This window comes from Sander vitreus, chromosome 24 (genome assembly GCF_031162955.1).
Source record: "Sander vitreus isolate 19-12246 chromosome 24, sanVit1, whole genome shotgun sequence".
NCBI lineage: Eukaryota > Metazoa > Chordata > Actinopteri > Perciformes > Percidae > Sander > Sander vitreus.
The window spans coordinates 16459861-16484860 of NC_135878.1; the positions used below are offsets into that span (position 1 = coordinate 16459861).

The 25000-nt window shown below is 42.5% G+C and overlaps 1 protein-coding gene across 1 annotated transcript in view; it reads left to right on the forward strand.

Annotated features, from left to right (window-relative positions):
- The window catches only part of LOC144512980 (1-phosphatidylinositol 4,5-bisphosphate phosphodiesterase delta-4-like), a 22994-nt gene extending 2782 nt beyond the window's left edge, over window positions 1-20212 (forward strand). The window contains exons 2-16 of the mRNA XM_078244011.1: window positions 147-197; window positions 478-636; window positions 916-1144; window positions 1486-1615; window positions 2201-2432; window positions 2872-3073; window positions 10607-10751; window positions 11406-11558; window positions 12067-12234; window positions 13875-14031; window positions 14484-14600; window positions 15090-15268; window positions 15541-15673; window positions 16288-16437; window positions 18887-20212. Of these exons, the coding sequence (XP_078100137.1) occupies window positions 173-197; window positions 478-636; window positions 916-1144; window positions 1486-1615; window positions 2201-2432; window positions 2872-3073; window positions 10607-10751; window positions 11406-11558; window positions 12067-12234; window positions 13875-14031; window positions 14484-14600; window positions 15090-15268; window positions 15541-15673; window positions 16288-16437; window positions 18887-18978 (2271 nt within the window). The 5' untranslated portion in view covers window positions 147-172 and the 3' untranslated portion in view covers window positions 18979-20212. The remainder of the gene's footprint in view (window positions 1-146; window positions 198-477; window positions 637-915; window positions 1145-1485; window positions 1616-2200; window positions 2433-2871; window positions 3074-10606; window positions 10752-11405; window positions 11559-12066; window positions 12235-13874; window positions 14032-14483; window positions 14601-15089; window positions 15269-15540; window positions 15674-16287; window positions 16438-18886) is intronic.
- The last annotated feature ends 4788 nt before the right edge of the window (window positions 20213-25000 follow it).

A 25000-nucleotide genomic window follows, 5' to 3' on the forward strand; every position in this document is an offset into this window, starting at 1 on the left:
GGTGTTGAATGTTAGTTAAAGTCTGGTAACGGATGCAGTAAACTTTGTGAATGCTGGCTGTCTCATACTAGAAAATATTCCTTGGTTTTCATTAGTTTAGCTGATGATGTGTCTTTGGCTTGGATCTGTAAACTTCTTTTCTTCAGATGACAGAAGTTTGAGACCACATCAAATGGCTTCCACAGGGAGCGGCCTCCGTAAGTCTGCTTATTGTTTACTAGCACATTTTGAATTAATGTTATAGTTTGGTCCAAATCTCTGAAGTTACAAAAAACACATACAGTTGGATTTCACATCCAAACTTGCTTTTTTGACTTTTTTTCCAGCATTTATTTTCGAAGCCTTTTTGACACTTCTTCCATGTTTTTTTTTTTGGCTCATTGCGACCGTGTCACATTTTTTTCACACATTTTTTCTAAGCTTTTTTGATGATTTTATTGCGCTTTTTGATTTATTTCTGATATTTTTGTCCCCCAGGCATTCCGGGGGACGACAACCTGCAGTCCATGCTGGTGGGGACAATCATGAGGAAAATAAAGTCTCGAACCTGGAAGAAGCAGCGCTACTTCAAACTGCAGGACGACTGCATGACCATCTGGTACAAGTCCAAGAAGGCTGGGAACTCCCACTCCACATGTAAGACCCTAAACACAACACATGTAAGACCCTGAACACAACACATGTAAGACCCTAAACACAACACATGTAGGACCCTGAACACAACACATGTAGGACCCTGAACACAACACATGAAAGACCCTGAACACTTGGCTGTTTTTTTTTGCTGCTTTATTGATGCTTTGGCAATCAATATCAATGCTCAATTCCTACGCTTGCTTCAGGTCTTATAACACCACCGTAGCCTGCCCCTGTTGGAGCTTTTTCTCTCATTAATCTGTGTCCGTTTGTTCCCAGTTTCGGTGAGCGACGTAGAGGCGATCCGCGAGGGCCACCAGTCTGAGGTGCTGCTCAGCATTGCCGATGAGTTCCCAGCTGACAGATGCTTCACGCTGGTGTTTCGTGGTCGCCGGGGCAACCTGGACCTGGTGGCTGAGTCGGCGGAGGAAGCCCAGTCCTGGATCCGAGGAATCAGGAAGCTGATGGAGAACCTGGAGAACATGGGGCAGCGCGAGAGACTCGACCAGTATCCTTGACTCAATGGGTGCAAACTAAAACTCTATTTTCACTCTCAACGGGTGCAAACTAAAACTAAACCTTTCCTCAGTCGTTAAAAAACGCCTAGGTTAAAGTGTAGAAGAAAAGTGTAATAAAAAGTGCTTGTCTCGTTGTTCGTTTTTTGACACTTTCTGTTTGCCGATGCTTTTGTCCCGTTTTTCTGACACTTTCTTTGACACTTGTTTAGTCGCTATTTTCGACGTTTCAGTCGCTTTTTCTGTGGTTTTGTTTCTTTTGTTCTCAGTCACGTCTCTTCCAGAACCTCTGAGAAACAGTGAAAGTGTTTGATTCCTAACGCAGCGTTCCCAGATGGATCGGCGACTGGTTCAGGAAGGCAGACAAGAACAACGACGGGCGGATGAACTTCAGGGAAGTTCGAGATTTACTGAAGATGATGAACGTGGACATGAACGAGCACCACGCTCGGTGCCTCTTCACGGTGAGAACCTTTTTCAACGCATGTTATGCTTTTTTGGATGATTTTGTTACTTTTTCTGATCATTTTATTCCCCCGGTGTTTGTAACCCTCAAATTTACAGACACAACAAATCCCCCTTAAATGTTTAACTTTAATGTGTTTCAGCAAGATCTTATGCTCATGTTCAAAACTTTCTCCTGTGAGAGCATTTCAGCTGAATACATACTACATTACTACTGTCCGTTTTTGTCTCTAGACTGCCATTTTACTAAGGCAGTTGAATTCCACTTTTTTTGTTACTTACTACCTTTTTTGGGACTTTTTTTTTTGCATTAATGTGGACTTTTCATAGTCATACGCACATTTGATGCTACGAGCTAACTGCTAGGCCGCCTGAACTGAAAGGGTAAAGGGTTTGTGGCCCACAGCCAGATGTGAGGCAGTTTTTCGATGTATATGTCACTTTTTTAAACATTTTTGGTGCTTTTTCCGAAGTGTTTCGATGCAGGCGTGCAGTTAACTTCTGCCTGGTGGAATCTACGGGTTAGACCTCTTGGGTTTTGGTGCATCTACCCATAGAGCTACAGCCTTTTTTATTTCTCTCAGATGGCTGATAGGTCCCAGTCGGGGACGCTGGAGGACGACGAGTTTGTGCTCTTCTACAAGATGTTGACCCAGCGGGAGGATGTGCTGAGGGTGTTCCAGCAGTTCTCGCTGGACGGCCAGACGTTATCCCAAAGCGACTTGGAGGACTTCCTCAGAGACGGCCAGCTGGAGGGGGACGATGTCCAGCAGCACACCAAGACGCTCATCCAGCGCTACGAACCCTCCGACACAGGTACGTCGGCTGGGATCTTGGTGTTTTTAAGACTATTGTGGGGTCCTAGTCTCTTGGTACTTGATAATGTAACATTAAAGGTTGACAGGTAGTCTATATACACAACGTTGCTTTTCTGTTGCACGACTAAAACAGCTTTTGAACGTACACATGTTCCACCAAAACTGTGTGGACTAGCCAGACCCTCTTCCGCAGTGCTGTGGAGGAAGTTCTGGCAATGCGAGATTAGGTGCCAGGCAGGAGCCATATTATAGAAACTTCTTAACTTGCAGATCCTAACCTGTTAACTGTTTTGGTAACCATGTAAATTAGTGTTACGCCAAGAACCTTTTCAGATGAACCATTCCTTTGGGATGTTTTTGTTACTTTCTTGAGAAACTGTGAAACTTTGGTAAATTATAGACTGCCTTTTTCTAACACTGCCCCGCTGTATTTCCAGCCAAGCTGCTGAACGCCATGACATTTGATGGCTTCTTGATGTACCTCGGCTCCTCTGAGGGCTCCATCTTTAACCCACGGTGGCAGGAAATCTTCCAGGACATGAGCCAGCCGCTGTGCCACTACTTCATCTCCTCCTCCCACAACACCTACCTGATGGAGGACCAGCTCCGTGGACAGAGCAGTGTGGAGGGATACATCAGGTAACTAACTCTGCAGGGTGGAGGGATACATCAGGTAACTAACTCTGCAGGGTGGAGGGATACATGAGGTAACTACCTCTGTAGGGTGGAGGGATACATCAGGTAACTAAGTCTGTAGGGCGGAGGCATACATCAGGTAACTTACTCTGCAGTGTGGAGGGATACATCAGGTAACTAACTGCAGAGTGGAGGGATACATCAGGTAACTAACTCTTAGGTAACTAACTCTGCAGGGTGGAGGGATACATCAGGTAACTATGTAGGGTGGAGGGATACATCAGGTAACTAACTCTGTAGGGTGGAGGGCTACATCAGGTAACTAACTCTGTAGGGTGGAGGGATACATCAGATAACTAACTCTCAGGTAACTAACTCTGTAGGGTGGAGGGATACATAAGGTAACTAACACTGCAGGGCGGAGGGATACATCATGTAACTTACTCTGTAGGGTGGAGGGATACATCACGTATCTCTGCAGTGTGGAGGGATACATCAGGTAACTAACTCTTATGTAACTAACTGTAGGGTGGATTGATACATCAAATAACTAACTCTGTAGGGTAGAGGGATACATCAGGTAAATAACTCTGCAGCGTGGAGTGATACATCAGGTAACTAACTCTGTAGTGTGGAGGCATACATCAAGTAACTAACTCTGCAGGGCGGATGGATACATCAGGTAACTAACTCTGTAGGGTGGAGGGATACATCATGTAACTAACTCTTGGGTCACTAACTCTGTAGGGTGGAGGAATACATCAGATAACTAAGTCCACTGGGCGGAGGGATACATCAGGTAACTACTCTGCAGGGTGGAGGGATACATCAGGTAACTAACTCTGCAGGGTGGAGGGATAATTCAGGTAACTAACTCTGCAGGGTGGAGGGATACATCATGTAACTAACTCTTATGTAACTAACTGTAGGGTGGATTGATACATCAAATAACTAACTCTGTAGGGTAGAGGGATACATCAGGTAAACTAACTCAGGGTTTAGGGATACATCAGGTAACTAACTCTGTAGAGTGGAGGCATACATCAGGTAACTAACTCTGCAGTGTGGAGGGATACATCAGGTAACTAACTGCAGGGTGGAGGGATACATCAGGTCACTAACTCTGCAGGATGGAGGGATACATCAGATAAATAACTCCGCAGGGTGTAGGGATACATCAGGTAACTAACTCTGCAGGGTGGAGGGATACATCAGGTAACTAACTCTGCACGGTGGAGGGATACATCAGGCAACTAACTCTGCAGGGTGGAGTGATACATCAGGTAATTAACTCTTAGGTAACTAACTCTGTTGGTTAGAGGGATATATCAGATAACTAACTTCAGGGTTTAAGGATACATCAGGTAACTAACTCTGTAGGGTGGAGGCATACATCAGGTAACTAACTGCAGGGTGGAGGGATACATCAGGTAATTAACTCTTAGGTAACTAACTGTGTAGGGTGGAGGGATACATCAGGTAACTAACTCTTAGGTAACTAACTAACTCTGTAGGGTAGAGGGATACATCAGATAACTAACTCTGCAGGGTGGAGGGATACATCAGGTAACTAACTTCAGGGTTTAGGGATACATCAGATAACTAACTCTGCAGGGTGGAGGGATACATCAGGTAACTAACTCTGTAGGGTTTAGGGATACATCAAGTAACTAACTCTGCAGGGCGGATGGATACATCAGGTAACTAACTCTGTAGAGTGGAGGCATACATCAAGTAACTAACTCTGCAGGGCGGATGGATACATCAGGTAACTAACTCTGTAGAGTGGAGGGATACATCAGGTAACTAATTCTGCAGGGTGGAGGGATACATCAGGTAACTAACTCTTAGGTAACTAACTCTGTAGGGTAGAGGGATACATCAGATAACTACCTCTGAAGGGTGGAGGGATACATCAGGTAACTAACTCTGCAGAGTGGAGGGATACATCAGGTAACTAATTCTGCAGAGTGGAGGGATACATCAGATAACTAACTTTAGGTAACTCTACGCTGTAGGGTGGAGGGATACATCAGGTAACTAACTTCAGGGTTTAGGGATACATCAAGTAACTAACTCTGCAGGGTGGATGGGATACATCAGGTAACTAACTCTGTAGGGTGGAGGGATACATCAGGTAACTAACTCTGTAGGGTGGAGGGATACATCAGGTAACTAACACTGCAGTGTGGAGGGATACATCAGGTAACTAACTCTGCAGGGTGGAGGGATACATCAGGTAACTAACTCTGCAGGGTGGAGGGATACATCAGGTCTCTAACTCTGTAGGGTGGAGGGATACTGCAGGTCACTAACTCTTAGGTAAGTAACTGTAGGGTGGAGGGATACATCAGATAACTATCTCCACAGGGTGGAGGGATACATCATGTAACTAACTCTGCAGTGTGGATGGATACATCAGGTAACTAACTCTGCAGGGTTTAGGGGTACATCAGGTAACTAACTCTGCAGGGTGGAGGGATACATCAGGTAACTAACTCTGCAGTGTGGATGGATACATCAGGTAACTAACTCTTAGGTTACTCTAACTCTGCAGGGCGGAGGGATACATCAGGTAATTAACTGTGCAGGGCGCAGGGATACATTACGTAACTGCAGGGTGGGGGGATACATCAGGTAACTACCTTTGCAGGGTGGAGGGATACATCAGGTAACTAACTGTGCAGGGTGGAGGGATACATCATGTAAGTAACTAACTCTGTAGGTTGGAGGAATACATCAGATAACTAACTCCACTGGGTTGAGGGATACATCAGGTAACTATCTCTGTAGGGTGGAGGGATACATCAAGTAACTAACTCTGCAGTGTGGTGTGATACATCAGGTAACTAACTGCAGGGTGGAGGGATACATCAGGTAACTAACTGTGTAGGGTGGAGGAATACATCAGATAACTAACTCCACTGTGTTGAGGGATACATCAAGTAACTAACTCTGCAGTGTGGTGTGATACATCAGGTAACTAACTGCAGGGTGGAGGGATACATCAGGTAACTAACTCTTAGGTAACTCTAACTGTGTAGGGTGGAGGGATTCATCAGATAACTAACTCCGCAGGGTGGAGGGATACATCAGGTAACTAACTCTGTAGGGTGGAGGGATACATCAGGTAACTAAGTCTGCAGTGTGGAGGGATACATCAGGTAACTAACTCTGCAGTGTGGAGGGATACATCAGGTAACTAACTCTTAGGTAACTCTAACTCTGCAGGGCAGAGGGATACATCAGGTAACTGCAGGGTGGAGGGATACATCAGGTAACTAACTTTGCAGGGTGGAGGGATACATCAGGTAACTAGCACTGCAGGGCGGAGGGATACATCAGTTAACTAACTCTGCAGGGTGGAGGGATACATCAGGTAACTAACTCTGCAGGGTGGAGGGATACATCAGGTAACTAACTCTGCAGGGTAGAGGGATACATCAGGTAACTAACTCTGCAGCGTGGAGTGATACATCAGGTAACTAACTCTGTAGGGTGGAGGGATACATCAGGTAACTAACTCTGCAGGTAACTCTAACAAACTCTGCAGGGTGGAGGGATACATCAGGTAACTATGTAGCGTGGAGGGATACATCAGGTAACTAACTCTGTAGGGCGGAGGGATACATCAGGTAACTAACTATGCAGGGTGGAGGGATACATCAGTTAACTAACTCTGCAGGGCGGAGGGATACATCAGGTAACTAACTCTGCAGGGTGGAGGGATACATCAGGTAACTAACTCTTAGGTTACTCTAACTCTGCAGGGCAGAGGGATACATCAGTTAACTAACTCTGCAGGGTGGAGGGATACATCACGTAACTTACTCTGCAGGGCAGAGGGATACATCAGGTAACTAACACTGCAGGCTGGAGGGATACATCAGGTAACTTACTCTTAGGTAACTCTAACTCTGTACGGTGGTGGGATACATTAGATAACTAACTCCACAGGGTGGAGGGATACATCAGGTAACTAACTCTGTAGGGTGGAGCGATACATCAGGTAACTAACTCTGCAGGGTGGAGGGATACATCAGGTAACTAACTCTGCAGGGTGGAGGGATACATCAGGTAACTAACTTTGCAGGGTGGAGGGATACATCAGGTAACTAACACTGCAGGGCAGAGGGATACATCAGATAACTAACTCCGCAGGGTGGAGGGATACATTAGGTAACTAACTCTGCAGTGTGGTGTGATACATCAGGTAACTAATTCTGCAGGTTGGAGGGATACATCAGGTAACCAACTCTGCAGAGTGGAGGGATACATCAGGTAACTAACTCTTAGGTAACTCTAACTAACTGTAATGTGGAGGGATACATCAGGTAACTAACTCTGCAGGGTGGAGGGTTACATAAGGTAACTAACTCTTAGGTAACTCTAACGCTGTAGGGTGGAGGGATACATCAGGTAACTAACTCTGTAGGGTGGAGTACTACATCAGGTAACTATCTCTGCAGGATGTAGGGATACATCAGGTAACTGTGCAGGGTGGCGGGATACATCAGGTAACTAACTCTGCAGGGTGGAGGGATACATCAGGTAACTAACTCTGCAGGGCGGAGGGATACAGCAGGTAACTAACTCTTAGGTAACTAACTCTGCATGGTGGAGGGATACATCAGGTAACTATGTAGGGATACATCTGGTAAGTAACTCTGCAGGGTGGAGGGATACATCAGGTAACTAACTCTTAGGTAACTCTAACTCTGTAGGGTTGTGGGATACATCAATTAACTAACTCTGTAAGGTGGAGGCATACATCAGGTAACTAACTCTGCTGGTAACTCTAACAAACTCTGTAGGGTGGAGGGCTACATCAGGTAACTAACTCTGCAGGGTGTAGGGATACATCAGGTAACTAACTCTGTAGGGTGGAGGGATCCATCAGGTAACTAACTCTGCAGGGTGGAGGGATCCATCAGGTAACTAACTCTGTAGGGTGGAGGGATCCATCAGGTAACTAACTCTGCATTGCGGAGGGATACATCAGGTATCCAACTCTGCAGGGCGGAGGGATATATCAGGTAACTAACTCTGCAGGGCGGAGGGATACATCAGGTAACTTACTCTTAGGTAACTCTAACTCTGTAGGGTGGTGGGATACATCAGATAACTAACTCCACAGGGTGGAGGGATACATCAGGTAACTAACTCTGCAGTGTGGAGGGATACATCAAGTAACTAACTCTGCAGGCTGGAGGGATACATCAGGTATCTAACTCTGTAGGGTGGAGGGATACATCAGGTAACTAACTCTGCAGGGTGGAGGGATACATCAGGTAACTAACTGTTACGTTACTCTAACTCTGCAGGGCGAAGGGATACATCAGGCAACTAAAACTGCAGGGCGGAGGGATACATCAGTTAACTAACTCTGCAGGGCAGAGGGATACATCAGGTAACTATCTCTGTAGGGTGGAGGGATACATCAGGTAACTTACTCTTAGGTAACTCTAACTCTGTAGGGTGGTGGGATACATCAGATAACTAACTCCACAGGGTGGAGGGATACATCAGGTAACTAACTCTGTAGGGTGGAGAGATACATCAGTTAACTAACTCTGCAGTGTGGAGGGATACATCAAGTAACTAACTCTGTAGGTTGGAGGGATACATCAGGTAACTAACTTTGCAGGGTGGAGGGATACATCAGGTAACTAACACTGCAGGGCAGAGGGATACATCAGGTAACTAACTGCAGGTTGGAGGGATACATCAGGTAACTAACTCTTACGTTACTCTAACTCTGCAGGGCGAAGTGATACATCAGGTAACTAATTCTGCAGGGCGGAGGGATACATCAGGTAACTAACTCTGCAGGGTGGAGGGATACATCAGGTAACTAACTCTGCAGGGCGGAGGGATACATCAGGTAACTAACTCTGCAGGGTGGAGGGATACATCAGGTAACTAACTCTTACGTTACTCTAACTCTGCAGGGCGAAGGGATACATCAGGTAACTAACTCTGCAGGGCGAAGGGATACATCAGGTAACTACTCTGCAGGGTGGAGGGATACATCAGGTAACTAACTCTGCAGGGTGGAGGGATACATCAGGTAACTAACTCTGCAGGGTGGAGGGATACATCAGTTAACTAACTCTGCAGGGCGGAGGGATACATCAGGTAACTAACTCTAGGGTGGAGGGATACATCAAGTAACTTTCTCTTCAGGGCGGATGGATACATCAGGTAACTAACTCTGCAGGGTGGAGGGATACATTTGGCACTCTTCTACTTCCTCACCTTACTTCGTGCTTTGCTCCCGTCAGAACTACTACGGCCACTCGAGGGTCGCCGGCACTAGAAACCTAAATATAGGTCAGAAATATGCAGGAACAAACCACTTATGGTGGTGTTTTTCAGTGTAAGGTCTGTTGTCTATATATCCATACACATGAACATAAATCTGCATCAAAATCATAATACAAGGCTTGAATTGATTACACGAGAACTAGTTAAGCACAAATCCCGGAGCACTTCACTATTTCCAAATTGTTAACCATTTAATAAATATTTTAGGACTTCCATCAGCACAAATCCCTTAGTTAATGTGTTCTCTACTATGCTCCGTTGAGCCTTTCAGGGGGGATGAGCTTTACGCTGATGTTGCCCTGCATTAATCTTCCTCCATTCATTAGTTTTACGTAATTAATTAAAGGGTAACTTTGTTTTTCTTTTTTTTTTTCAACCTGGCAAAACCTGTTTTAACTCTAGTTCCCATGTGTTGTGTCTAGGTGACTGATGAGAACGAACATCTTAGAAATTGGTCCAGTATTGATTGAAAATGCTGTTACCGGCAGCCACAGACTGGGCTGTAATGTAACCCTACAGGACTAATGTTCAGCATCAGTTAGCGTCCACTAAAAGTCCCGTTGTTACTGCTGACAGACTTAGATTATTATTCTCAGTGTCTGATAACATTATGGGATGGATCTCTACAGAGAGAAACCTTTTTAGTTAAAGAGTAAGATCCTTTTAGTTTAACATGAAACAGCCCCGAAATCACCATCATCAAACTACACCAGACTCCATGTAAATAATCAGTACTTTTAGCGTGTATAGAGCCAGCATATTTCCACCAGACTCCATGTAAATAATCAGGACTTTTAGCGTGTATAGAGCCAGCATATTTCCACATGTAAATGGGTGAATTAAGGGTTTATTTCAACCAAACCAGAGTGGTGATTGTTGGAACAGTGGAAAGATGAACTAAGACGGCTTTTATTGTTTTATTTAGTTTCTGTCCACTTTGAATGAAGTGTGTTTTACGATGATAAAATTATAAATTATTTTCATGGAGACTTCTTTTAACTCCTCTTCTCACTTACTCCGACTTTCTTTCTCAAAATATTCCAACATTTGTTTTTAAATATTGTGACTTTCCCCCTCAAATATTCTGACGGTTGCCCAAAGAAATCTGACATTTTTTCTCTCCTAATATTTAAACTTTTCTTCTGAGATAGTCCAACTTTTGTTATTGAAATACTGCGCCTTTGTTCCTAAGATGTTGGTATTCCCCAGGGCTCTGAGTCGGGGCTGTCGCTGTGTGGAAGTGGACTGCTGGGACGGCGCTAATGGAGAACCAATCGTGTATCACGGACACACGTTCACCTCCAGGATCCTCTTCAAGGACGTGGTCACCGCGGTGGGAAACTACGCCTTCAAGGTACAGTAATATATGAGTGGACTGTGCAACATTATAATATTAATAGCTGATCTGACTTTACAGTCGGCTGATTGCCACAGAGTGCCAAAGGTTCACATGCATCACAGAGCCTGTTGAGAATGAATATTAATAATTTATAATAATATTGTGGCCTGGTGACCCCTGGTGTTTCTCATCCCACAGGTGTCTGGCTGAAGCGTATTAGCTTTCCTTTCGATAATACTCTGTGTTCAGTTACAAACTCCCTTGCTCCCTCCCTCCCTCGCTTCTTCTCTCACTACCTCCCTTGTTTCTTCTCTCACTACCTCCTTCGCTCCCTTGCTCCTTCCCTCCCTCCCTCCCTCCCTTGCAACCTCACTCCCTCCTTCCCTCGCTCCTTCTCTCCCTCCCATATTTCCTCTCTCACTACCTCACTCGCTCCCTCACTCCTTCCCTCCCTTGCTCCCTCACTCCTCCCCTCCCTCCCTTGTTCCCTCCCTCTCTCAGTCCATCTGTCTTTCTCTCTGCCTCCTTTTTTCGACTTTGTTTATTTCCGTTGCTTTTCCCGGCGTTTATATTTTTTTGGTTTACATAACAGCGTTTTGTTGCTTTTTCAATGTTTTTCACCCTTTTTTCTTAAAGTTAAAGTACAATCTGCCTCCGTCCGTGCTGCAGGTATCAGAGTACCCCGTCATCCTATCCATGGAGAACCACTGCAGTGTTGAGCAGCAGAGAGTCATGGCCCGACACCTCAACCAAATCCTCGGAAACAAACTGCTGAAAAGCACATTGGACGGCAAAGCCGCCGTCGGCCTGCCGTCTCCGGAGGTGAGCAGTCTGCTGTCTAACCATAACCCACTCTATCTCGCTGGCCATACGCTTAGAAAAAGAACACTTTCCATTTATGACTCACGTGACATTCTGCCAAATGTCTGGGTTCATGTCAGTTTTTTGGAAAAATTCTAACACATGCTAACATATCTTAGTGTCAAGAGGTATTCCCCAGTGTTTTGCTAAAATGATAACATAAGCTAACATGCTAACACATGCCCCAAGAACAAAGCAAGGGTAATCTTGGCCCAAAAGGCTTACAGTGTGCAGGCTGACCAGAAAATGTGACAAACGGGAATACCTGTGCATCTGAAGTGCCCATACTTTTTCAATTGAATTTAATTTATAGTGTCAAATCACAACAGGAATAATCTCAGGACACTTTACTGAAAACACACCCTATATATAGAGGAAGCTAAAGGTAGGTTGGTTTGGAGTGGGTGACTAAAAATGTAAAAACAGAAGATGGGAACCTAAAGTCTGTGTTGTGTAAACTTTCTGTCAGGATCTGAAGGGGAAGATTCTGCTGAAGGCGAAGAAACTCGGCGGTCTGGAGGAGAGTTTCAGCGGCACGGCAGATGACTCTCAGACAGGAGAGGTGAGCGATGACGACGAGGCTGAGATGGAAGAAGATAACGTCCACCGCCAAAGCGTCCGCCACAGGGGGAAGAAGGTAGGCCAGCTTTGTTAATGTCTGTTAACGTAACAAAAAAACATTGACATTGTCAACATTATCCACTTTTTTGTCACCTTTTTCAATGGTAATTGTTATGTAAAGAAAGGTGTCTAAACTTTGCAAAACGTGGCACCATTTCTGATGTATTTGATTTTAGACTTGTCTGTCGCAGGGTGAAGGTAGGTCAGTTTGTTCACACCCAGATTATTATTATACTATTATATATTAAACACAGTCTGATGAGCCGTCCAGATATAGAACCAGGATCCTTTCTAGGCTGATGATGCAACACTGATTAACCCAAAATGAAGGCACTCCTTTTGATTACATCAATTGCAGCTGGTAGTTACAGGAAGTCCTTTGCATCAGTCAGCGTCCACTAAAAGTTCTGTTGTTGCTGCTGACAGACTCAGATTATTATTCTAAGTGTCTGACAACATTATGGGATGGATCCCTACAGAGATAGACCTTTTAGTTAAAGAGTAAGATCCTTTTAGTTTAACATGAACCAGCTCCGAAATCACCATCACCAAACCCACCAGACTCCATGTAAATAATCACTACTTTTAGCGTGTATAGAACCAGCATATCTCCACATATAAATGGGTGAATTAAGGCTCAATTTACAACACTGCTCCGCCCCTTATGTTTACAACATCCTGCTCTGACTATGTACCCAGCTCTACTTTAGAGGATTTAGTTTGCTGTGTTCATTGGGCACTTAGAGTCATGTTTGTTGATCAGTCATGTTTATTGATAAGCATGTGAGAAGTGAAACGCCACACTGGGACTGGTGTCAACACGGTCATCAGAGGTGAGGCGTGTGGCGAGATATGAGTCCGCCGCCGCCCCGCTGATGGTGTAGGTGTCTTTCTGTCTGGAAGACGGGTGAAGGGGAGGGGAGAGGGGAGCAGTCAGATCGGCTTTCATGGGGAAGCAGGTTCAGGCAGCGTGCATTCAAAAGGAGACCCGCAGACGACTTTCCTGCGAAAAACGCTCCAAAGTTAAGCTTTTATTTTGGAGTGGAAAAAACGGGCAAGGCCAATTTGAAAGGGCTTCCTCTGTCACCTCCAGAGATCTGAATGAAATGTCATCCTAATTTAGACATTGATACTTCTAAAATGCAGCAGGTTAGAGGGAACCTTGAACAATAGTAGAATCTCTTTCATGTCCAATCAGAATCAATTTGGGAAAACAGCGGTGATACCCAGCCAGGGGCTTTGATAAAATGACACAAATGTCTGGAGAAGTCAGATCAGGATCAGACATCGTGTATGCTGCAGGTTTCAGTGCCACACCTCTGGTACAGTCCTGGTAGCTTCCCTGGCAGTGTGGCTGAGTATCGACTTACCCAGTTCAAGAGGGGGTTGTCTAAAGGTTTCCATGTGCCCGGTGCGTCCATCTGTGACAGGGGTTTACCCTATCATGTGACTCTAATAAAGGGCCAGATCCTGTCAGTGACATTCAACTGAACTAAATGAGGCTGTGGGAAAAGCCCGCCAAGTTACAACTTGAAGGATTGTTCCAGACTTTGTCTGTGTGTACGTCTGCTGGTTTCATACCTGAACAACATTGTGTTTGAATCCCCTCATAGTCAGAAACCTAAATTTATTTCTCATGTCTTCTTGTTTCCCCAGAAGTCGAAGCAGCGTCTGTCCAAGGAGTTGTCCGACTGCGTCGTCTACTGCAAAAGCGTCCACTTCAGCAACTTCAAACACTCGCACATCCACTCCAAGTTCTACGAGGTGGCGTCTTTCACCGAGTCCAAGGCCCGCAGACACCTGCGAGACACTGGTGAGTTGCTGGCAGCTATTACAAAGCTTTTTTACAACATTGAAGGTGCTTTTTACAATGTTTAAGGTGCTTTTTACAACAGTTTAGGCAGTTTTTACAATGTTTTAGGCGCTTTTGTTGTGATCTTCGAGTATTTGTTTTGAAGTTTTTTATGCTTTTTTCCAACGTTTCTGTCACTAAACTTGTGATGTTTTCTGACGTTTGCGTCACTTCCTAAGTCTTTTGCGTTTCTTTCAAAATGTTGTGGCTTTTTTGGATGCCTTTTTCAACTTTTATTTGGTGTTTTCTGACGTTTTTGTCAATTTTGTCGCCTTTTTCAAAGGTTTTGGCTAATTTTTCCAAAGTGTTTGTGTCTTTTACTCATTCTCCTTCTGTTTTTTTGACGGACCCTTCATACCGTATGAAGCCTTTCAGTCTCTAAACTTGGTGTGGTGGTGTTTTCTGCATTTCAGGCGCCGAGTTTGTGCACCATAACTGCCGGCAGCTAACCCGGGTTTATCCCAGCGGCTTCCGGACCGACTCCTCCAACTTCAACCCTCAGGAAATGTGGAACGCCGGCTGCCAAATTGGTGATTCAACGACTTTAAGGCTTTATCCCTATTAGCATTTCTGTTGTGTTGTTTTCCAGCTATTTACAGCTTTTTTGCAGCGAACTTGTTTCTTCTTCATTTCCAGCCTGTAAGTGTAATGTTTAAAGGAAAAAATAGGACAAAGTTCAAATGTTCAGACTTTTTTTCGTTGTCTTGCAACGTATTGGTCGCTTTCTTCGATGTATTTGACAACTTAGAATCGGTTTTCCTTTTGACCCTTTTTAAAAACGTTATTGTCGCTTTTATCACAGTTTTTGACATTTTATTTTGAAATATTTGTCAATTTGTGTCATTTCCTTTGACGTATTTGACAATTTAGAATCATTTTCATTCCCTCAAAGTGTCTCTATGAAGTGTTTTGGGAATCTTTGACTCATGAGTCAGAGAAGTACATCTTGTTCTTTTTAAAATGTTTTTCTCAGTGTTTTTGTCATTTTTGTGAGTAAAGTCGTGTTTCTTTGGTTCCAGTTGCGCTGAACTTCCAGACGGCGGGCGAGGGGATGGATCTGAACGACGGGATGTTCAGGCAGAACGGCGGCTGTGGCTACGTCCTGAAGCCCAGCTTCATGAGAGATGCCGAGAAAACATTCGACCCTGAGACTCCCCACAAACGGGACGGCTACCAACCGGTCGCCCTCACCATCCAGGTACAGACAGGAAGGTTCCCTTTATCAACTCATGACGCTTTATTTACAACAAGAACTCAACCAGCCCTGCTGTCAACGTTGATGCCGCTTTTTTGACATTTTTTAAAAACATTGTGTGTGTGTGTGTGTGTGTGTGTGTCTCTCTGTGTGTGTGTGTGTGTGTGTCTCTGTGTGTGTGTGTGTGTGTGTGTGTGTGTGTGTCTGTGTGTGTGTGTGTGTGTGTGTGTGTGTGTGTGTGTGTGTCTCTCTCTGTGTGTGTGTGTGTGTTTCAGGTGATCAGTGGTCAGCAGCTTCCCAAAGTCAACATTAAAGAGGACTCGATCGTGGACCCGCTGGTCCGAGTGGAGATCCACGGGGTTCCTCTGGACCAGAACAGACAGGAGACCAGATACATAGACAACAACGGTATGTGTACTGTGTGTGTGTGTGTGTGTGTGTGTGTGTGTGTGTGTGTGTGTGTGTGTATGTATATATATATATATATATATATATATATATATATATATATATATATATATATATATATATATATATATATATATGGGAAGAAAGAAAGTTGGAAAGACTTATGAAATCTGCAAACTTTCCTCAAATCCTCATTTTTAACATTTTTCTCAAAATATTCCAACTTTTTAATATAGAAATTTATACTTTTTTATTAATTAATACGTTCATTAATAAGTTTTTTTTATTTATTATTTTATTATTTTTTTATTTCAACTTTTAAAAAAAAGTTAGAAACTTGTTTCTTTTTGTTGTAATTTCCAGCCGCAACTGTAAAGTTTAAAAGAATAATAAAGGAAAAGGGAAGGGAGACTTCTAACGATATTAAAATGTTCAGACTAACTACTACTCTTTTCAAAAATTAAAGTTTCTTTCAAAATATTCCAACTTTCTTTTTCAAAAAGGGTCGTTTCTTTGCTAAAAACGTTAGTATTTCTGTTGTCATTTCCAGCTGTAGGTGTAATGTATAAATGAATAATAAGATTTGGCTTGATAACGGCATGTCCTGTTTGCAGGGTTTAACCCGGTGTGGTACGACACTCTGCGCTTCACCGTGCACGCTCCTGAGCTCGCCATGGTGCGCTTTGTGGTCGAAGACTACGACAAGACGTCGAAAAATGACTTTGTGGGTCAGTTCGCGCTGCCGCTCCGCTGCATGCAGCAAGGTAGGGTTTACTTCTACAGCTTCTACACACATAGTACAGTTACTGCTAAGAACTATAAGAAGAAGAACTGCTCTCCCCCAAAATCTTTTTTTCCGTTTGCCTTCCCACTGGCCAAGTGGCCATAGGGACTGGTAGGAGGGGTAAGGGAGTGATGCAAGCACTACAATGGTCTTTGCCGGTGAGCCGCAGGACACACTTGTGGAGTTTAACTCCGAAAAGACAGTTAACCACAGGTTCCCGTTAATCTTATGATGGACATGTGTTGTGATATTTAAAGAAACGAACCGTCAACGGCGAAATAAAAGCCTGTTATTTACGAGAGCTAGAACCCGGGGCAGGCGCCTGCTGGCTGTCGCCTCACTTCATGGAGCTTCTCAACTCCGAAAACTTTGAAGCAAATTGTCAATTCGACATCAATTTTCGCAAGACTGCCTATATTCGAAATCTAAACAGTTCATTTCTCGCCTAAAACGTTGTCAGAAGTGAAATTAGTGATGAATAAGATGGTGAAAACTGTTAAAAATGGCCCGTTGTTGCTCTGTCTGCAAGTTTCCGAGTTGGCAGTGGGCGGGACTTATAAGTTTGACCAATGAAGTCCACCTAGGAAAAGGGAAAAGACCCTGCTCTGGAGTAGGAGCTAAAAAAGTACGCTACTGAGGCCAGAAGAACTTAAAAATCCCCAAATGTTTCCTGTCGGAACACGACGAAAAAAGTGTTCTAGGAACGTTTAGTTCTAAGAACTGCAAAAATCCCTCTGGTCGGAAAGCCCCTATAGTACAGTTACTGCTAAGAACTATATCTGTTCTTCTACACACATAGTACAGTTACTGTTAAGAACTATATCTGTTCTTCTACAACTTCTACCATTCATAGTAAAGCTACTGCTAAGACATATAACCATTTATTAACTCAAACTGTCCCTAAATATCCAAAATGTAAAACTAGGTAGCCTATAGTCAGTTTGTGGCCGTCCGGACTACAAAACAACTCCGCAGTTTTCAAACCCAAACTGTTTCCAAACGTTAAAGTTTTCAGGGCTGACGCCAGGCGAAGAGTTCCGTCTTTTAAACCGAACATAGCAGTTTGTATGTAGCCTAACTCTACTGCAGCTTTCTGTACCTTAAGTGATTTCAAATGACGTATACATCGATTGATTAAACTAGTTTGAAGATAGGAGCCGGCTCCACTTTTATATGTGAGTGTGTGCGCTGTAGCGTTGTTTATCTTGTATAAATGAAAAAGGATCAATAAAGAGAAGTCTAGGTCTAAGTCTAAATGAAGATGTTTTGGGGCAGGTTAGGGTTAGATCTCTCTCCCCCTATCCACTGTCTCTCTAGCCGCTTTCCGACCAAGTAGTTCCAGGAACGTAGTTATAGGAAAAGTCCACTTCTGAACAGATCTACTAACTACTCTCCCCCAAAACCGTTTTTTCCAATTGCATTCTCACTGGCCAAGTGGCCATAGGGACTGGTAGGAGGGGTAAGGGAGTGATGCAAGCACGGCAATAGTCTTTATAGCATTAAAATCAGAAAAGAAATACACCAAAAAAAAGAACTAAATACTAAATCTAATGATATATTATAGAAAGTATATAGCATATTTGTCATAATTTAAACAAGTCTCCCAAAGAGAAACGGGTATCTCTCTCTCCCCCGCCTCTGCCTGCCGCACTGTGGACGTGTGTGTGTGTGTGTGTGTGTGTGTGTGTGTGTGAGACTGTGTGTGTGTGTGACGGCCGGCCAGCCACAGGACACGCTTGTGGAGTTTAACTTCGAAAAGACAGTTAACCACAGGTTCCCGTTAATCTTATGATGGACATGTGTTGTGATATTTAAAGAAACGAACCGTCAACGGTGAAATAAAAGCCTGTTATTTACGAGAGCGGTCTGAGAGACCTCCAGCTCACAGCGAGGTCTCTGAGCAAGATTGGCCCAGTGACGAGCTAGAAGCCGGGGCAGGCGCCTGCTGGCTGTCGCCTGCTGGCTGTCGCCTCACTTCATGGAGCTTCTCAACTCCGAAAACTTTGAAGCAAATTGTCAATTCGACATCAATTTTCGCAAGACTGCCTATATTCGAAATCTAAACAGTTCATTTCTCGCCTAAAACGTTGTCAGAAGTGAAATTAGTGATGAAAAATTGATTCAAATTGTCCCGTTGTTGGTCTGTCTGTACCAGAAACCTGACCCTCGTTGACCTAGGTTCATATGCTGAAAAGGGAAAAGACCCTGTCCTGAAGTAGGAGCTGAAAGAGTTACAGGAACTGCGGCCAGAGGGACTTAATAATCCCCAAATTGGTCCAGTCGGAACACGAGAAAAAAAGGGTTCTAGGAATTTTATGTTCTAGGAACTGCAAAAATCCCTCCGGTCGGAAAGCGGCTTATGTATAAAGGGAAAAGCCCCAAAAAAAAATCTTTAAAAAAAAAAAAATTAAGATGTTTTGTGTTCTCAGGTTATCGGCATATTCACCTTTTGTCCAAAGATGGAACCAGTATTCCTCCCTCATCTTTATTCGTACACATCCGGATCACAGAACTGGAATAAACCTTCTCATCTTTTTATCCTCAGCACAGATGATTGAGTTCCTTCCTGTATAACTCCTAAAATAGTATTTATTCTTGTTGTTATTTGATGTGAATAAATACTACGCCAAATGTTTCGTGGTTGTTGGCAGCAGATGTAATGAGATGTGCATGTTTTTTTTTGTTTAGTTCACTATCGTGTGTGTAACTTGTTCCTGTGATTGACTTGAACTTTGCTGCTCATGTTTGGTGTAACTGTGACTGTAGCGCTCAAACGCTGAAATGTTGAAAACGCTGAAATGTTGAAACGATGAAATATTGAAACGATGAAATATTGAAAACGATGAAATGTTGAAACGATGAAATGTTGAAAACGCTGAAATGTTGAAACGATGAAATGTTGAAACGATGAAATGTTGAAAACGATGAAACGTTTTAGTTGTAGAAGAATGTGCCACCAATGTGTTTCTTGTCAGTATTTTCTGTTGTGATTTGCAAAGTGTTTGAGATAGTTTAGATTCTGTTGTTTTTTAATCAAAGGTCCAGTTAGTTTTATTTGAAATCTCGTTTCAGACTGACATCTTTCATTCATGCTTTCTTTGCTTTTTGGGCACTTTTTCCGACTTTTTGTCGCTTTTGTGTCCTTTTTTTCTAACATTTAGTTAGTTTTTTTCCAACTATTTCTGACTTTTCTGATTGTTTTCACGATTGTAAATGGTTTTTGATCGGGTGTTAAAGGGTTTCTACATACATGGAAATAAGATTAACTTAAAGAACTTAAATTACAGTCACCAGAAGTAGAGAACGATTCTCTTCAGACACCGACAGCTCGGCAAAGTTGTTAAAAATGGTTCAAGGGTCATTAGAAACAACAGAAAAGAAACGGAGACCTCTAAAAGAAGTGACAAAACCTTGAAAAAAAGAGACAAAAATGTCTTCAAAGAGCATCAAAAAAGCAAAATAGCCCCTTTTCCAACTGTTAAAGCTTTTCAGACTTTTTTGTTGCTTTCTTTGAAGTTTTTTTCAGACTTTTTCGTCTCTTCTTTGCGTTTAATTCAGCGTCTGCGTGGTCAAGATTGTAGCCGCGTGTCATGTGACCTTATTGTTGCAGTCTTTATATAACCTGTCTATTTTTGTATCCATGGAAACATTTGCATGTCCTGGACAGCTTGGCACAGTGAAGTGTTTATCTGCTTAGTTTTTTATTGTATACATCTGCCACAGTTACCTGCAAATAAATATGATTCTGAGACACAGACATTTTGTCTTCTTTTTTTTTAAGGGGGGGGTGGGGTGAAAGAAGCACCAAAAACAACAAAAAAGAGAGCAAAACTTTAAAGAGAGAGAGAAAAAACGCTTATGAAAAGGACAAAACTCTAAAAGAAACTGACAACAAAAAAATGACAAAGGTCCAAGAAGTGAGAGCTAAGTGAAAAAAAATTCAAAGAAAAGCAAACATAAAAACGTTGAGAGAAACCAAGACTACTGACAAAAACTGTGACTCCCATGACTGTCCTGGACAGTCATGGGAGTCACAGGACAGTGTGTGGGAGTCACAGGACAGTGTTTGACTGTCCCGGATCAGTCATGGGAGCCACAGGACAGTGCCTGACTGTCCCGGGACACTCCTCAGGACACTATTAACAGGACAGGACAGTTTTTGCTGCCACTGCTTCTCCTCCCCCTGTTTAGCTCTGACTCTGGGGACAGAAAGCAGAAAGTCTGGAGAGTTCACAACTGTTAAAGAAAGTGTTGGGTAATCCGACTGAAAGAAAATAAGATAACACAATGGCTTAAGTTGCAAAAAGTATAAGGTTCTTTTATTTACAAAAATAGTTAAAAATAGTAAACTTGGACACCCGCAGCAAAATAAACAGAAGGAAATAATTGTTAAAGCCAAAAATCCCTCACCTGTGTGGATTGTAGCCACCCTGAGGCTTATATCTGTTAAGCCCCTCCCACTCGACCAACCAAGTCTTAATTAAACCAAGTATCCCTCCATTAAGTTACATTTTAGACATGATAACTCGACAGGGACAACATCTTCCAAAACCATTTCCTCAACGCATGTCATGTTCCTCAACACAAAAACGTACACACATTTGTATTCCTAAAGCTCCTATCACCTGTGAGCCAGATACATGGTATCTTTCAGCAGCAGCACACCTGCGTGTGATATCACATGGCCTAAAGGTTTCCTCAGAGCAGATGCAGAGATGCACACAAAAAGTGACTTAAATGTCTAAAAAAAGTGACAAAAACGCGGGAAAAGTGACAAAAAATATAGAAGAAAGTTTTTGAAAAAGTGACATGTTTTTCCCAAACAATGTTCAGATTTTGGGGCATTCTGTTATCAAATATCTTGAAGAATATTTCCTCTTGATAGATTGATTGATAACTAGAGGGATTCCTGAAATCATTCCCACTTCCTTCTATTTTCCAACAGCAGTGAACTTAACCCTACATCCTGTCCCCTGCACATTACATTGATCCTTTTTCCTTCCTAATGCTAAAACGTTATATGTATGTGGGTTATTTGTTTCTGTATTTATTGTTTGTTATATTATAGTCTTTATGTATTCCTAAAAAAAGTGCTACTTAGCTGGCAATCAATCTTTCTGATTGTGACGTGTGTGTAGAACAAGCTGTTTCTCCAGCAGAGGGCAGTGTTCCTCTAAAGATGCAGCCATCTTAACCCTTAACCCTAAATTCTTCGGGGCAAATTTGACCCATTTTAAAAGTTTTTTTATGTCAGAAATATGGGTTGCGTTAAACTAAATTGCCCAAAAATAACAAGGATGCATGCATGTATGTTATATGGATACGTTCTTCGCAAGTTAAATGAATTATTACTTCCATTGACTTTTGGGTGTTTTATTCAACTTTATAGCATTTGAAAAAAGTTTCAAAACGTTGTGTCTAAACTTTGACATAAACTGTGATCCAGTCAACATCTTTTGATCTTAAATATTAGTCAACATAATTCATAAGTTCTGTTTTTTTCATCTCCTAAATGAGGTATAATGTCATATAAATTAGGGTTACTGACTGTGAACAAAAAAAGTGACAAAACATTTCAAAAAAGTTCCTGTTGACAAGACGAGGGTTAAGATGATTTGAGTTCTTCAATAATCTCTCTGTTGCTTTCAATAAATGTCAAAAAAAGCTTGAAGATGCTTGAGACTGCTTGTGTTCTGTTTATGAAACATAAACAATTTCATAGTCAGTAAAGCTCATTCAGATGAACTTATATATTTTGAAGTTCAAAAACACCAGAAATTATGAATTATTTTGACAAGTAGTTCAGATAAATGGATCTAGTTTATTGTGATTTCCTGAAAGAATAAAACAACAATATAAAAACATTGATATATATATATATATCAATAATATAATCAATGATCTAGTCTTTGATTTACTTATTGGCTTTTTGTACAAGACTGAATAACGATAATCAGTATATTATATTATTAATATCATTATTAGTTTATGGTATTATTAATATCATTACAGAGCAATGAGAAACATCTAAAAGGGTTTTGTATTTTTCTCTCTTTACTCTTTTGGAAAACCTCGTATTGAAAAGAAATGGCTTTTTTAGTCACATGAATCAAATATTTGACTGTAAATCTATTATTATTATTATTATTATTCTGTGCATTATTAGAGTGTAATGTATTCTGTGCATTATTAGAGTGTAAATCTATTATTAATCTGTGCATTATTAGAGTGTAAATCTATTATTATTAATCTGTGCATTATTAGAGCCCACTTTAACAGCTCAGTTTGTTGACTTGTCTTTGTGATCTCCTCGGGGACGTTGGACTCGGGGACTTGTCTTTGTGATCTCCTCGGGGACGTTGGGACTCGGAAGTTGGAGTCGGGGACTTGTCTTTGGGATCTCCATCGGGGACATTGGACTCGGGGACGTTGGACTCGGGGACGTTGCAGTCGGGGACTTGTCTTTGTGATTGCCTCGGGGACGTTGGACTCGGGGACGTTGCAGTCGGGGACTTGTCTTTGTGATCGCCTCGGGGACGTTGGACTCGGGGACATTGCAGTCGGGGACTTGTCTTTGTGACGCCGGGACGTTGGACTCGGGGACGTTGCAGTCGGGGACTTGTCTTTGTGATTGCCTCGGGGACGTTGGACTCGGGGACGTTGCAGTCGGGGACTTGTCTTTGTGATTGCCTCGGGGACGTTGGACTCGGGGATGTTGGACTCGGAGACGTTGCAGTCGTCGAAAGCCTCAAAAAGCAACAATAAAAGCATCTAAAAGCATTCAGAAATTCTCCAAAAAACATAAGAGTGAAAAATCGTAAAAAGAAATGCTCCAAAAAACATTAAAACTCTACATTTTATAACTTTGTTTAAAATCTTTGTTTTATATCTTTAATATATTGATGTTTATGTCTTGATGTTTTGTATCTTTTATATCTTGATGTGTTATATCTTTGTGTTTTATGTCTTTTATATCTTGATGTGTTATATCTTTGTGTTTTATATATTTTATAGCTTGATGTTTATGTCTTGATGTTTTATATCTTTTATATCTTGATGTGTTATATCTTTGTGTTTTATATCTTTTATATCTTGATGTGTTATATCTTTGTGTTTTATATATTTTATAGCTTGATGTTTATGTGTCTACCTTTGTCTTTGTGTCCCATCTGTGGTTGGCTGATGTTAGAGAAGTGCGTAGCTGTCTGTGATTGGCTGATGAGTCCTTGATGTGTCTCACCTGTTCATCTTCATCACCTGTCCCTCGTTACCACGGAGATCTAGTCTCCGACTGTGTCTCAGTCTCAACAATGCAGAGAAGCGTCTTGGTTTCTTGGGGAGAACTTTCTTGGAAGCACACAGAGACGATGCAGTCTGCTGTTACTGGGCAACAACATACTCAAGCAGAAGCTAAACACACACTGTAAATACATCCAAGCTAACTCAGAGAGAAGGAGACATGAACAATCATTTTAGTAACCTACACAATCACAGATGACTCATTTCAAAGACTCTGGGGTTAAAAAGAAAGAGAGAGAAAGTGAGAAAAAAGAGTTGAGGATGGTAAATAAAGGATGGGTAGCTGAGTGACGGAGAGGAAGAGGAGAGCACCCCTGGGAGAGAGAGAGAGGAAGGTCAGAGACGGAGATGAAAAGGAGAGAAACAAGGGAATGAGAAAATGGAAAGAGAGGAAAAGACTGTGTGTGTGCGCGTGTGTGCATGCGTGTGTGTGAGCGGCAGAGAACGAGAGAAAGAGAGTGATTTGTTTTCAGTGAAAGGTGAGGCCACTTAGCCGAGGCGTAGAGCTACAGCGGAATCTATTACCATGTGTCAAAGGAAACACGAGAAGGGCACGACCTGACTGTGTGTGTGTGTGTGTGTGTGTGTGTGTGTGTGTGTGTGTGTGTGTGAGAGAGAGAGAGAGTGAGTGAGTGACGGAGAGAATAAGAGAATAAAATCACGTTAGGTTTTTACAAGAGCATGGCAGTTTGTGTATTTCTGTGTGAACACAGGCTATGATTAAAACAATAGGCTTTGTTAGTGTGTGTGTGAGAATGACGGAGAGAGAGAATAAGATAAAGTTTGGTTCAGGTTTTTGCTTTGTTTTTCGTTTTAGGTATTTGCGTGTGAATGCCAGCTATGATTAAATGTATTTGTTTGTTTGTTTGTGTGTGTGTGTGTGTGTGTGTGTGTGTGTGTGTGTGTGTGTGTGTGTGTGTGGCTTAACATGAATGATGTTATGGCTGTGTTGGGAAATAAAAGCATTTGGATTGACCCGGGGCGGAGCCAGGCGTTAACATGGGGGCATTACAGCAGCTATATGAACTATTTTTCGAGATATTAGATAACAGAATGCTTAAAGATCTGTACATCATCTGGGGAAAACCTTATAGTTGTAACATCCAATTTTTAATCCGACATTACCCGCCCTATATCAACGTTATGCAGTGCTTTTGTGTGAAAGGGGCTATGAAAAGGTCACGGAATGACCAAATGGATGGCTGGGTCAGAGTTAGTTGCATTTGTGTTTGGAAGTGTATGTG